The sequence below is a fragment of the Anser cygnoides genome, chromosome 3 (genome assembly GCF_040182565.1).
Source record: "Anser cygnoides isolate HZ-2024a breed goose chromosome 3, Taihu_goose_T2T_genome, whole genome shotgun sequence".
NCBI lineage: Eukaryota > Metazoa > Chordata > Aves > Anseriformes > Anatidae > Anser > Anser cygnoides.
This window is the reverse complement of record NC_089875.1, coordinates 121891545-121906229: the sequence shown is the minus strand read 5'-3', so window position 1 is coordinate 121906229 and position 14685 is coordinate 121891545. Positions and strand designations below refer to the sequence as shown.

The window sequence follows — 14685 nt, the reverse complement described above, 5'->3', positions numbered from 1 at the left end:
CAGGCTGGGACAGGCGCGGTGAGGCACCCGGCTCCAGGAAAAGGAGCAAAAATCGCTCCAGGGTACAAGGGTGTGGGCACTGCTGTGAGCATGGAGGGGACAGTCACGGAAATGTGAACCACGCAGAGAGGAGGCAGGGCAGGAGGAAGCTGGCCGGGGGCCAAAGCCGTGGAGAGTGGCACGGGCAGGATTGCTGCAGCAACTTTCATTTCACCATTTTTGCGAGACGGCAACAGGAAGCCAAGGCGTCGAGCTTTGGCTCGTGATTTTTTTTTTGGGGGGGGAGAAAAACGTTAGCTTTCCGATAGCTCTGTGGACAAAGCCCGTGGCAGCTTCCTTCCTGGTCGAACACACCTGGATGCTGGAAGTTTTCACGGAGCACAGGTGAGAAAAGCTGCCCGCGGGGGGCAGGACCACGTCCGTCCGTGGGCGCTGGCAGCGCGCTCCCTTGCCGCACGGTGCCAGCGCCGGCTGGAGTTTATCTCAATTAGTCTGGGCGGCTGATTGGGGTTGCAACAGTCACGGAGGCTAACGCTCGGGGTGAAGCAGGGGCTGTGGGTTGGTGCTGCCTGCCTGAGCACTGGCGGCGAGGGGAAGATGTGATAAATGACCTTGCTAGGACAGCTGGCTGCCTGCTGCGGGATGCGCGTTCGCCTTGCCAGCTAGCGTGTGCGGGTTGACGATTAACCCGCACACAACACCGCAGAGAGGCACGTGGGGTTTCTTGGTTGAAATCCAGGGCGACCTCCGTACAAGCAAATCAGTGAGTGTCCTGTCTGGGCACTGCTGTTATTGCTCGCAGCAGGATGCGGTGCCCAGGAATGGCGCGGGGCAGGAGGGCTTTGAGCAGGTCCGGCCAGACAGCAGCCCTGGGCGGTTTTAATCCAGCCATTTCTTAATTTCTGCGGTCCGACGGCAAGGAGGCAGCTTGGGAGTGTCCTTTGGGGTGGTGTCACAATGTCATGGGAACTGCATGGCTCTCGTGCAGGGTGTGAGCAGGTGCTGGGCCAGCCCCGAGCTGTTCTCGCAGGGCAGTGCAGATCAGGAAGCCGCACACGCCAGCACCAGCCACTACCCCAGGTCGTGCAAGGGCGTGGGTGACGCGAAGCAGGCTGCAAAATTCATAATTATTTCCTTTTTATTTCCCCAGGTAGTTCTTGGAGTACAGAGGTGGTCGTAACCAGTTCAGTTTGCTGGTGGAAAGTAGGAGTGACGTGGCACCGAGGAAGAGTTTGGAGGAGATTGAAATGGCAGAGAGTCACGGTGAGCGGGTGCCCCTGGCCGTCCCCTCCGCTCCTGCAGACAGGCTTCTGCTGCCCTTCCCTCCCCATTCCCAGCAGCTCACACCAATCTGGCTTGCTTTCGCTTGCTGAGGATAAAGCTCTCCGTCTTTAGCTAGATGCCAGGACCCAGGAAGCCACCGTTTCTCTTTAAAGTGCATTCCTTCATCATCGCAGGGGAGCAGGGCTGTGCAAAGGCGTCTTCACCCGAACATACGTTCATTTCGGGGACCTAGCTTTGTGGCACTGCTTCTTGCAAAACCTGAAGCTTGATAGTAGGAAAAAAGAAAAAAAGAAAAAGAAAAGCAGGAGTCAGAAACAAACAATATACACAAAGACGAGTCACACCCAGTTGTAGGCAGGAAGTGAAAATGTCCGCAAGGCTCCTGACACCATTCCTGCACAAAAATTACAAGTTGTTTTCACTCGCCTCCTGATTTTTACAAACGTAGGGCCAGTTCTGTAGCTTTTCTTTGCAGTGCAAAGTGTAAAGCCTCCTACCTGCCTGAAGCAGCTATCCAAACGAGGACACAGCTATGGGTGACGAGTGCAGGGGAAGATAACCTGCACTACATATGCTGTATATATGTAGGTGAGATGTGTCCTGTGTTGTGATCTGGCCGTAGACAGTGATCTTGCCAGCCCTGCTCTGCTCTTTCCTTAAACATCTAACACAAACCACAGCCAGCAGCCGTTTGCCTCGCCAAAGGAATTTGGGGGCTGCTGCATGGTTTGCTGTAGTGTCCCCACCCGGGCAAACGCTGTCCTCGGGGTGTTGGGGGGAGAGATTCACATCCCTATTGGGGCTGTGCAGAGAAAGCCGGTTAGGAAAAGATGCCAGAGGGGAAGGATTTGGGTTCCCGTGTGCAGACACCGCATATGAAGATCTCTGGCTGCCCTGGGAAGCCACGGGCAGCACTGGTGACCCCAGGCCATGGAGTTTTGGCAGCTGCTTGCCTTGGCACGCATGTCTGTGGCAGGGTACGTGGTCACCACCCAGCCTTTAGGGCTTGGGTTTGTTCAGGTAACGATCAAGTGTCCAAACCTGCAGCTGGGTGATCTGACCTTCACCCTCACGTGCCGCAGCAACCCTAGTTCAGGCTGTGAGGGCTGATTTCTCTCAATGCCAGGAATGGATCAGGCTGTTTGCTGTGAGGCTTTTACACGTGGAGAGGCTGTGATGATAATAACGGTGATATCCTTTCAATGTGAAAAGGTGCAGAAAACAATGCAGCTGAGGTCACCCCGAAGAGACCGCGAATGCAAGGGGCTTTCCAGCAGGAGGAAAGGGAGACTCTCAAGAAATGTGAGTATGGGAAGCCACCTGCCTGGTGGCATCAGAGCCATGCCTAAAACATAGCAAGGTCTGGAGAGGGACCAGAGCCCTGCCTGTGGTGGAAGGAGAGGGACAAGCAGGCTGCAGCTGCTCTGAGCATTGCCACGGAAGATCCGCTCCCCAGACTCCAGTGGAGCAATCTTGGTGCTGCCTGAGGAGCCAGAGTACCCCGTAGCGCTCCCCTCTGCCAGCAGCAACTCATTCTCATTGCTCGCTGGAAGAAAAGCACCTTGGCACTGGGTACCTTCCCCATCAAACTGCGTTCGGTAGAAATAATGCAAATTTTGTAAATAATCCCAGCTCCCAGGGGTGAAAGCCTCCTCCTGAGGCTCACGGTGGGCTGCTGGGGCTGCTTCCTTTGGAGACCCACCTCCTGCTCCTACACGCTTGCTGCAGCCTGACCGTGCAACACCTCTCCCTTCCAGACAAGAAGATGGAGGACAGGGTCAGAAAAATCCTGACCACCTCGTGTGAGAAGATAACCCACCTCTTTTTTATGAAGGACATGCCTGGGCACCTGGCCTATCTCCGGTGAGTATGCGGCCAGTGTGACCCCGCCAACCTTGCTTTCCCCTGGGCAATGTGCCACGTCCATCCCCTAGGCTCAGCTGTGCTCCGGGGCTTTGGTGGGCACCAGCTCCTAGGCAGAAAATTGAAACTGGGAATTGCCACCAGGATCACTCTGGAGGGTCGAAGCAGGTTTTGCTCTGACAGCTTCCTGCTGTAAGGAGGATTAATTTTTTTTGCTGGCATTCCATGGAGGGGTCAGGGAGGCATCAGGGCTGAGCTCTGGAGCTGCTCCCACTTAGGCACGGGCTCCCCAGGGCTAGGGGCAGGCAAATGAGGGACGGATAGGGATGATGGAGAGCATGGTTTGTGCTTTAGGGATAAGTCCTTTGGGTGGAGATATTGCATCTAGCAAGGCGAAAACTCCCCTGAAATTTGAATCTGCTGTGGTGGAATCCACATTTTTCTCATGCCTGTTCTCCTAGGGAACGCATCACGACCCTCAACTCCAAGCTTGCCTTCGACCCCATCCGCGTCGGGCTCTTTGGAAGCAGCGGCGCGGGGAAGAGCACTCTGCTCAACGCCATCCTCCACGAGCGCTTCTTCCTCCCGGTGTCAGGGACACGCGCGTGCACCTCCTGCCAGGTTCAGATCAGCACCTGCAAGAGCAAAGAGTACAAAGCCAATATTTTTCTCCTCTCCAACGAGGTAAGGCTGGGGCTCTGCAGTGGAAGGGGCTTTTTTTGCAGCTTCTCAGCACTGCTGGGTCACCTTCGTGCACTGAGACCTGCTGGGTGCTGGTGGGCAGTGCTGAACCTTGGTCACTGAATCCAAGCATGGTTGAAGCTGGGTGCCCCTGTTCCCCCGCCTCCTGCCCCAGCAGGGTGCCCAGCCCCACGTCCCCGGGCTCGGGGAGCTCTCCAAGGAGCAGCCTCCGGCCCCTCTCGGGGCAGCCTGTGGATCTTGTGGATCTGCAGGAGGTTCCTGCAGCCCATGTTATGGTCTGTCTGGGGAAACCCAAGGGAAGACCAGGGAAAGCAGTAGGTTTCTCCTCTCTGCTCCTTCCTGGAGTGAAGGTCTCTGGCCACTCTTGTGCTTGGGAGCCCCTGTGCTGCTGCTTCCCACTGCTGGTCACAACTGCAGCCGCTCCTGCCCCAGCAAGCTGCTGAATAACGTGCTCCTTGCTCCACCGTGGCAGGAGTGGATGGATGAGGTGAGGAGCCTGGTCACGCTCCTGGAGATGGAGAGAGAGGATGGTGAGCGTGACAGCGATGTACAACACGCCGTTAAAGTGCTGCAGGCTGTCTACGGGGAAGGAGCAGAGAACAGGAATTATGAAGATCTGATGAAAGCCAAGCCTGCCATCACTATTCCCTCTTCCAGAGTTATTACTCTGACAACGACAGAGGTGAGAACATGGGTGTTTTCCAGGACTGTCCAGCCCTCTTCCTGCTGCAGCCGCAGCCTGTGCGCTGCACAAACCTCCTCGGAAGCACCCAGAGCTTTGCCACGGTGCTGGGGCCATTGCTTGCAGAGGAAAGTGGTTGCTTGCACACTTTCTACTTGCAGAGAGTCTCTGCCAGGCATCGCTTGCCACTGTGCTATCTGCTGAGGCATCGTGGTCGGCGTGTTTATTTGCCACGGTACTTCTCAGTGCACACAAGACACTTCATTGCCAGCGTGTCCCTTGTGCAGCTTGTTGCGCTGTTTTGGCGGTTTGCTCTTTTTCAGGCTGCTTGGAGGTTTTATTTCTGTATAGAATCACGGAATCACCTAGGTTGGAAGAGACCTTCAAGGTCGCCAAGTCCAACCATCCACCTGACCTCCCGAGTCCCATCACTGAGCCATGTCCCTTAGTGCCACGGCCATGCATCTCTTAAAGACCTCCAGGGATGCGGACTCCTCCACACTCTCTATGAAGAAATTCTGCCTAATATCCTAATCTAAACCTCCCCCTGCACAATTTGAGACCATTAATGGAGGGCAAACGTTAATTTGCTTATGGTGTTCCAGGCAGAAGCTCTCTCCCACAAACTGGACCCGTACATCCGCAACCAGGAGGGCAGTGAGGGGATCAAGGCGGAGAATCCCTCCGATGAGGAGGCGAACACAGCCCCCTGCAACGAGCAGATGCGGCTCTGGCCCCTCATCAAGTATGTGCAAGTGACCCTTCCCGCGTCTGACTTCGTGCCTGAAGGTGTCATCTTTGTGGACATCCCGGGGATGGGCGATTCCAACAAGAAGAGGGATGAAATGTGGAAAGAGGTGACTGGCAGGTGGGACCAGTGCAGGGGGGTGGGAAGCCCTCTGGTCTTGTCACAAGGGAGGCTGCAAAAAGACCAGGGGTTGGTGGCAAGGGAAAGAAGCCACAGCCGAGCAGGTAGTGGCTGTGTGCTCCCTCTGCAGCAGTGGGATGCCCCAAGCTCTCCTGCAGCGTACCAGCAGAGCCATGGGATGTCCAAGCTCAGGCAGCCCCCCCCGGGGCCATGTCTGCAACCACCGTCCTGGCACGGGCACTGATGCAGCGCTTTCAGGCCTTAGCTCCTGGTTCGGTGTCCTCGGTGCTTCCGTGTCCCATCTGACTCTTCTCCTCTCTTTCCCCCCAGAGCATCCTGGAGTGCACATCCATTTGGGTCGTTGCTGATGTTGAACGCGTTTTTGGGGCCAGCACACATGAAAACATGCTGAAAGAGGCGATTACAGCTTGCATGATTGGCAAGTGCAGCGATATCACCTTTGTGGTCACCAAGATGGATAAGATTAACGTGGATGAGTACCTGAGGTAAAGAACAGCTCCATCCTTTTGTCAGGGTGGCAGAGAAGCCTTCGTGCCTCCATCAGAGCAGGCTGGATGCTATTTACCCATGGCACTTCCAGGTCTCATTCATAGTGTGTCCTACCCACCCTGTGCATGGAAAACGGCATTCCACGTAACGAACCATTCCCACTGATATTTTCATTATTTTTCCTACGCATTCAAGAACCTTAGCACCCAGAGCTCTTTACAGCACAACCCTATCACCATGCCTGCCTTTCCCAGGCTCATTTTGCCCCTTTGCTCTTCTGCCTCAGCTCCACGCTCGGCGCTGCCCCATCCCCTCTGCTTTTATTGCTGTCTTTCTGACCAAGGCACATCATCCGCTTCCTTTGGCATTTGTGCTGATGTCTCCCTGCCCAAAAGGTCTGGGGGATTTGCCCTTTCCTTCCACCTGCATTAGGCTGTTGGGGATCCCAGCACACCTGTAATTCAGAGGAGTCTGAAGGTACTGCCTTGTTCTGTAACAGGCCAAATTAAAGGATTAGAGCTCTTAAGCACTGGCGTGTCCCTGGGCCTCTTGTAAGCCAAGAAACCCGGTGATGTCGATGTCATTATGGGCTGCCATTTTGCTGCCAGCTGTGCTGCGTGCTGTCCCTGAAGGACATGCTTTAGGGTTCAGCTTTGCCATACCTACTTAAAGTCTTTTTTTTCTCCTTTTCATTTCCCAGGAACCATCCCAGTGCACCGGTAAGTACCTGCTGGCTGCTTTCAGTGGCCAAAAACCAAATTCCTTTTCTGATTGCATATTCCAACTGGTGGGGCCACTGCACAGGCTCCACCAGCATCCTGCAGGCTTGCTAGCAGCTTTGCCTCCGTGCAGGTGAAGTTTGGTGGTTTGGGGAATATTCTCATAACACTCTCTATCATTTGCCATCTAGAAGGATCTAACAACGCGCGATGCCATTTTGGAGACGAAAAGAGACCTGAAAACAAGAAAGACCAGAGCAATAAGGGACAGGATGCAGGTAGAGTACAGCTTTTTTATTTTGGTAACAAATGCATCTGTTACAGTACTAATGTTTGTGCACGTGTCTTTTCCCATGCAGTGTATTTGCCTCCTTTTCTTCCCATTTGCCATGAAAACAAAAATGGCAACATCTAACTTTCTAATCTAGGTAATATCTTGTGGCCAGGTTTATCAAATTATCGGGCACCTGGAAGAGAGGTGCTGGCCTGTGGCAGCTGCACCAGTGATCCTCTGTCTGCTGTTATGAGCCCCTTCTGTCACTGACTAGCTTTAAATGCAGCTGTGGGCTGCGTGTCTCCTCCTTCCTGCCCAATCTGTCCGTGGATGTGGCTCGCACCAGCACCCTTGTTCTTGGTTGCACCAGTACAATGCACCAGTACAAATACAGCGAGGTCTGAGGCAATTACATAGGCTCCCGCATCAGGGTTTGTCTGCGTGAGAAGGCTGGCCCGTGACAGCACAACAGCCTTTAAAACATCATTCAGCAAGGCCTTTGACACGGTCTCCCACAGTATTCTCCTGGAGAAGCTGGCAGCCCATGGCTTGGACATGTACACCCTTTGCTGGGATAAAAACTGGCTGGACGGCCAGGCCCAGAGAGTGGTGGTGAACGGAGTGAAATCCAGCTGGCAACGGGTCACCAGCGGTGTTCCCTGGGGGTCGGTGTTGGGGCCCATCCTCTTTAGTATCTTTGTTGATGACTTGGATGAGGGAATTGAGAGCACCCTCAGTACGTTTTCAGATGACACCAAGCTGGGGGGAAGTGTCAATCTGCCAGAGGGTAGGAAGGCCCTGCGGAGGGACCCGGACAGGATGGGTCGATGGGCAGAGGTGAATGCGATGAGGTTCAGCATGGCTAAGTGCTGGGTCCTGCACTTTGGCCACAACAACCCCACGCAGCGCTACAGGCTTGGGGCAGAGTGGCTGGAAAGCCACATCTGGGGGTGTTGGTTGATAGTCGCCTGAACATGAGGTGCCCAGGTGGCCAAGAAGGCCAACGGCATCCTGCCTTGTGTCAGGAACAGTGCAGCCAGCAGGAGCAGGGAGGTGATCGTCCCCCCGTGCTCTGCTCTGGTGAGGCCGCACCTCGAGTGCTGTGCTCAGCTTTGGGCCCCTCACTACCAGAAGGACATCGAGGCCCTGGAGCGTGCCAGAGCAGGGCTACAGAGCTGGTGAGGGGCCTGGGACACAAGTCCTGTGAGGAGCGGCTGAGGGAGCTGGGGGTGTTTGGTCTGGAGAAGAGGAGGCTCAGGGGAGACCTCATTGCTCTCTGCAACCACCTGAAAGGAAGGTGTGGGGAGCTGGGGGTCGGCCTCTTCTCACAGGTAACCAGTGATAGGACCAGAGAGAATGGCCTCAAGTTGTGCCAGGGGAGGTTCAGGCTGGAAATGAGGAGACATTTCTGCTCAGGAAGAGCGGTCAGGCGTTGGGACGGGTTGCCCAGGGAGGTGGTGGCGTCACCGTCCCTGGGGGTGTTCAAGGAGCGGTTGGACGTGGAGCCGATGCAGATACTGCTGCATCCTGGTTTGCCCACAGCGCAAACATTCCTGTAGCCTTCCCTTCCCCACACAACAAAAGCCAGGCAGACAGGTCCATAGAGGGAAGTCGAGAGCAGAAGGTGCAGGGCCCTGCGCTGCTTCAGGCACCTGTTGCACGCTCACGTTGCACGCTCTTGTGTTTCAGAGGAGACTGCCCAGCGACACAGAGGTGCTGCAGAAGTCGGACCTGGTGTTCACCGTCAGTGCCAAGGAGTACTGGAACCCCACGGTCCTCATGGAGGAGGATACAGGTGAGGAGTGGGCTGTGTGTTTGCTGCAAGTCCTCCTGCCTGTGCACCGATTTCCATTCGTGGTGGGAAAGCAATAAAGGTTGCTTTTATATTCTCTTTCAGAAATCTCCAGACTAAGGGACCAAATCAGGAAGCTGTACCTGAACATGAAGAGAAATCAGCTGCAAGAGAACATGCAGGAAATCCTTGTCATCTTCTCCCTGGTGGACGTTTACCACGCCGTGCAGCTCAGCCCGGTACGTGTGGCTGCGACCCCTGCACGCTGCCACCATCCCATTCCTTCTGTGGCTGTGGGGCCGGGTAGCTCATCCTTCTCAGGAAACAAACGCAAAGCTACCCTTGCTATCCTGAAGTGACCTAAATAGAGGTTTGCTGCTTGCATGGAGAAATTCAGCAATGCCAGGAGGAGAGGAGCATCCCTGGGATGCCTTTTGCCTGGTTCACCCAGCTGTGAAGCTGCGCCAAGGCCAAGGCCTGCATCCAAACCCATTTTCTGATTAGCTGCTTGGCTCTCTTTGGAGAGGATGAAAAAGCAAGAAAGCTGCAGAGGTTGAGCAAGCTTTGCCAGCCGTGTAGTCCCGTTGCCTGTTATCTCCTCATCTTCCTCATCTTCTTGGCCCTCTCACGTGGTGCCAGTGAGAGGCAGGCTCTAGCTTCCCCCTCAGTGGTCTTGGTTTAGATTTGAGCTGCTCAGGATGCTCCAGTGAGGGCATTTCTGGAGTGTGCTGACCTTGCACTCAGCAGCTGTGTCAAGGCTTGTGCTGTCCCACTTTTCCAGGGTCCAACCGCGCAGCAGGACGGGCTTAACACGTTTGTGTCAACGAAGATCCAGGAGCTGAAGAGGATCGCTCAGAGCATTTTTGACCTGATGGATTTGCCTCTTATCAAGGGGGTGAAGTCTGCCAAAAGCTCATACAAGAGGAAAATTGAAAAGATCTTTGCGGTGAGTGGCGCAGGTCTGCCCCACGCTCTGAGGCTGGATAGGATTATTTCATTTTCTGTCTTGCAATTTCCATCACCATCAGCTGAGTTTCTCTCACTCATTAATCACTGACGGATGCTTTGAGGTCTGCGGGTAAGAGACAGGGTAAGTTCTTGCTGCTACTCAGTGTTACTTTGGCTTAGAAATGAGAGCTTGAGTCAAGGGAAAAAAACACAGACATGTTAAAGACATGCCCCTACAGCTGCATACTCATCCTGCAGAGATCTTTTTTCCTTGATATAGGGGGGACACTAAGTGATGATGTGTTTCTAAACAGCTGAAATGAGCATCTTCCAGGCTTAGACCCCAACCTAGTTTTGCCATCTTTAGAGCTATCCACCCTGAGCAAACACAGGCACGCTGCAGGAGGCACCAAAGGTTAAAACAGGACATCATTTAATTCCTGCTTTTCTCTCACCGTGGCATTTGCTACCAGTAGTTTAGGCAGCTCTGCAATTACACGTGAAGGGCTTGGCCCTGGGAGCAGCGCTGCTGCTGGTGGCTCTGCTCACACTAGCTGTGTTCCTCCTTCTGCAGATGGGCGAAAAGTCCAGAGGCTTCCACAGGACCCTGAAAGCCGTGTGCAGGAGGAACGGGGTGTACGTGTCCCGCGTCTTTCATCGTGTAGACATCAACAACTGCCTGGCTGAGCCTATCTACACAGAAATTGATATTATGTTTGCAAACATATTCAGGTGAGAGCAGTGGGCAAGCAGGAACCAAGCCACATTTTCTTGGAAACTCCAAGAAAAGAGTTCTCCTGGAAAGCCATCTGCAGGCAACCTTGTCTGGGAAGCACTTGGGTCTTTATCTCTTCCTCCGTCAAAAACCTAAGCTAGCATTACATTGTCTACTCACTGAGGCAAGCTAAAAATGTCCAACTGCAATTCTTTTACTTAGGCAAAGCTTCTAATTGACTTACACGTCTCAGCAACTTCCACATCTCTCTCCCAGTCGCTACTGATCTTCCCCCACTGATCTTGGGTAGACCTGTGTGGAGGCAGGAGTTGGACTCGGTGATCCTTGTGGGTCCCTCCCAGCTGGGGATATTTTATGATTCCATGATTCCCCCCAGCCCCCAGCCTCTGTTTGCCTGAAATCCGGACTGATGTACCACATTAACTATGTAATATAGAAATTACAGTGGCATTTGCAGCTCCATCCTTTCCTGCTCCATGTTTTACATGGGTTCAGGCGTAATAAAAAAAAAATTAATGCCTTTTTATTTACCAGTCCCCAAAGAAGAGGGAGCCAGCCAGATAGCCCAGGTAGCGAGGACGTCTCTGCGGTGGAGTTGGAAGCTGTGTGTCTTCTGATAAGAGAAGCTTACCTTGGTTGGCAACGTGCAGAGAATAAGTGAGGCGGGGAAGCCCACAGGGGTCTAACAGTTTTGGGTCTCATCCACGCAGAAAACAGACGCTCACGAGGACCAGTCTGCAGGCCGCCATCAATGAGTTCAGCACGGAGGTAAAAGGCAGATTCACGACGTTTGCGAAGGACACGGATATGAATGAGTCCAAGCTCAAATTCCTCTTACAAGAGGTGAGTGTGAAACGGGGGAAGCCCAGTGAGATATCCCTGTGTACCTGGCACAGCCCTGGGAGTGGGTACCAGCCCCTTGGCAGGAGCTCAGGGGCTGCAGCATGCGGAAAAGTCTGACGTGCGTCGTGTAAGCAGCTTTGGCTGGAGGTCTGGTACAACCTCTGACGACCAGTAGTTGCTATTCAGCATCAGGTGCAGCAGGATTGCTTTTAATGCTGAGCCACAGACAGCTCGCACTTCATCCTTGGGGTATCATGAGGTGGTTTGGTGGATGCTCTGCTAGAAGGTCGTAAATGAGAACTCCAGGTGACCAGACCCAAGGGATCTGGTCTGTGTAAAGGCTGGGGCGAACCCTGGTGTGCTCCACCTGCTCCTCACCTCGGAGCATTTATTTGTTCTGCTGGTGAATGGGGGTTTGGAGGTGCTGGTAAATGCTCTGCGCTAATTCCTGCAGACCAACGTCATCATGAGAGCTCTCGAAAGAGAAATTCTTTTGAAAAAGAAGACTATCTATGAGTCCCTTGTGTTGTCCATCCAAAGCACCTTAACGCCTTATTACAAAGGTAAGACTGGTTTTCCAGCTAATTCTGTAGCTGACGCTGTGAATTCGTTGTCTGGCCCTGGGACACATTTTCCCAGCTTGTGTGTGGAGTCTACAGAAGCCTTTGCTCTCGCTGGCTGCAGGAGACTGTATAAATTTGTGCCTCCGAGTGATGCATTCAGCAGGTCACAGCCTTCTTAGTAGGGAAGAAAACATTTGAGTTCCAAACCCCCCTGCATAAATTCCTTGTATTTTTGATGCCATTGCTGCCTCCCGTGGTGGGACCCACCACACTTTTCTTGTGGATCAAATGAAGGCTCTTCATCCCCGGGGAGGAGATAGCAGCACGTGGGGCTGGGGAGTGGAGACCTTGTCCGAGGGTACCGGAGGGGAACTATACCTGGGCCTGGGCAAGGCCTGGGTGGCTGTGGAAGGTTTTGCTGTTGGGTGAAGGAATTTTTTAGGATGGCAAAAGTAGCTTAGGAAGAGGGGGACTGGGAGGTAGAAGTCTGCCAGCAGCAGGTTCGTGGGCAGCATGGCCTCAGTGTGAGCTCTGCACCCAAAGACCACCCCAGCTCGTCTGCCCAAACACGCTGCGGGCTCCTGACAGCAGTCTGATGTTTCCCGCCTTTACCCAACAGAGGCTGATAAGATAAGTGGGAAGGATACGTACAAGCATATGAAAAGCGTGCTGACAGAGAGCATCGAGCTGGAGGTACGGCAGGCGATGTTCGAAAAAGCGAAGGAGGAGATGATGAGCCAGTTCCAGGATCTGACGGTGAGTCACACTGCAAAAATTGTTGTTGGAACTGCAAAAACTGTTGTTGGAAATCCAGGCTGGGTTAGCAGAAATTGTGACAGACAGCTAAAGGCTGGACGGCCCTCCACGCAAACCGGTGGTCGCTGCAGAGCGCTTGTGATGCTCCGGGAGATTTTATGGATCCTGTGGGATGTCGTTACTGTTTGAGGCGAGATGCAGGTTGTTCCGCAACGTTACCAATGTGACGGCTGTCGGAAATTCTGGTGAAAAAATCTTTATCAACTTCAGCTGCCTGGACTTGCTCCAGTCTGACTTTTGCAGTGGCTCAGTATAGCACTTCAAGTCTCTTTCTGTCCTGAGAAACGAAAACATCAAACTGGATTTTGGTTTGGCTTAATTTCCCTGGTTGTCCCCAGAACCAGCTTTGGCCTCTTAGTAAGCAAAAATTTTAGTTTATTAGGTGGGGATTTCCTACTTTGATCCCTTCGACTCCAGATTTCTGGCTTCCTATGAACTCTCCTCCACCTCATCCCAGGCCACTCAGACTCATTCATGTGTGTTGAAACCTGATGGATTGGAGCCACGGTCACACACGCCAAGGTTCATCACAGTTATCTGAGGGAAGCTCCTTTCTGCTGGCCAAAGATCTGGCACGCTGGCTTGACCAGAGACAATGGGCACCTAGGGGGGGTGCGGGCTCCCCTCCTCGACTCCTCAGCTGCCTTGGGCATTGCAGAAGGTCAGGTTCATGCTTCCCCAGCAAGTTTCTTGGGAATGCCAGTGCCAAGGCTGCCGTCACTGGCATCACAGCCTTGGCCATCCCAGCAGATAACAGTGCACAGTGGCAGCTCCTGGAGCTCAAGGGCTTCAGAGCGCAGTGCTGCAGCAGGCTTTGTGTAAGGAGGCCTCCAGCGCAGCTTCTCTCCGCAAACGACATCAGAGTGATGCTGTCGTCCTCTCTGATTGCAGGAGCAGATGACCACGAAGCTGAGCAAGGACTTCCTCGGCATGCTCAGCGTCATTTTCAGCCAGTGTGACACACCGGTCAGCACGCTGCCCGGTATGCTCTGAGCTCTCCTCTCCGTGTCTGGTGGGTGGGTGGGAGGGGGCTGGGGAGCAGATTTGGGGTGAATAAAACAGCTGGGGTGTCCTAAAACAGCTGGGATCTGTAGCTCCTGAGCGTCCTTGCATATTTGCATTCATTTATAATTTTGTACATTTGTATTGTTTTATTATCATTCTGTGCAAAAAAAGGCCAACCAAGTCTGTTTCTTTTTGCTTTTCTCCTTGCAGTTCTGCAGGAAGAATGCCAAGAAATCCTGGATTTGCTGAACAACTTGTGACAGCCTGGCCAAAAGGCCAAAAAGGCCGGCAAGAAGAGGCTTTCTTTACATTTTTAGCAATTTTTTTTTTTGGCTTTTATGTTTCATTGTTTTTAACCAGTCAGTTCAGTGCTTTGCTGTGGTGGCCAGCTTGAAGTAGAAATTTTAAAGGTGCCAGGGGTTAGACTGAGCAGCTTGAACACAGGCTCATAAGGACCCAGAATGGAGTGGGTCCCTTGTGGGTCCCGTGTCACCACCCTTGTGCAGGGGCTTTTCCCCTTGCTGTCCTTTTCCAGTGAGCACTGGAGATGCAACCATGAGACCTCGGTTGCTTTCTTGAACATGTTTCAGGAAATAGGACAACAGATGATGAGTTTAATCGCATTTGTACAAAAATTTAATAGTTTATGTGTAGTTTTTATGCTCTTCATAAAGGTAAATCCCTTTCTTCTATGCATATCAGTTCTCAAGTATAAGCCAGCAGGGTAAGACACCTATGTCTGAATTAAAGCCAGAGCCATCCACAGAGAAATTGGTTGTGTGGCGTATAAACAGCAAAAGCCACGAAAGTGCAACTCGGCTGGAAATTCTTTACCTGAAATCTAATAAAATACAAACCTTCTTGGGCCATGTGTGACTGATACTCTTCAAAATGCAAAAGAAGCGATCGGGCTACTCAGTTGGGTGCTTTACGTTCAGGAGAAACCTCGTAAAAACTCTCGAGAAACTGCCTTTCTTTGCTGCAGCTGCACTTTGCAATTTCCCCATCTTACATCCCCCAGAGAGCGATGGCAGTGGGCCCACACCAGCCCTGAGGACAGCGGTTGTTTGCTATCAGGTC

General features: G+C 53.0%; 1 protein-coding gene across 1 annotated transcript; it reads left to right on the top strand.

The window, feature by feature from the left end:
* Positions 1-56: 56 nt before the first annotated feature.
* On the top strand, positions 57-14474 carry LOC106049525 (nuclear GTPase SLIP-GC-like). Its single transcript, XM_013201876.3, has 19 exons — positions 57-384; positions 1151-1263; positions 2497-2586; positions 3042-3147; positions 3609-3831; positions 4322-4531; positions 5137-5388; positions 5730-5905; positions 6610-6628; positions 6820-6906; positions 8592-8697; positions 8800-8933; positions 9476-9640; positions 10217-10374; positions 11089-11221; positions 11676-11784; positions 12404-12540; positions 13492-13582; positions 13816-14474. The coding sequence occupies exons 2-19, from the start codon at positions 1248-1250 to the stop codon at positions 13863-13865; spliced, it is 2262 nt and encodes a 753-aa protein (XP_013057330.3). The 5' UTR covers positions 57-384; positions 1151-1247; the 3' UTR covers positions 13866-14474.
* The last annotated feature ends 211 nt before the right edge of the window (positions 14475-14685 follow it).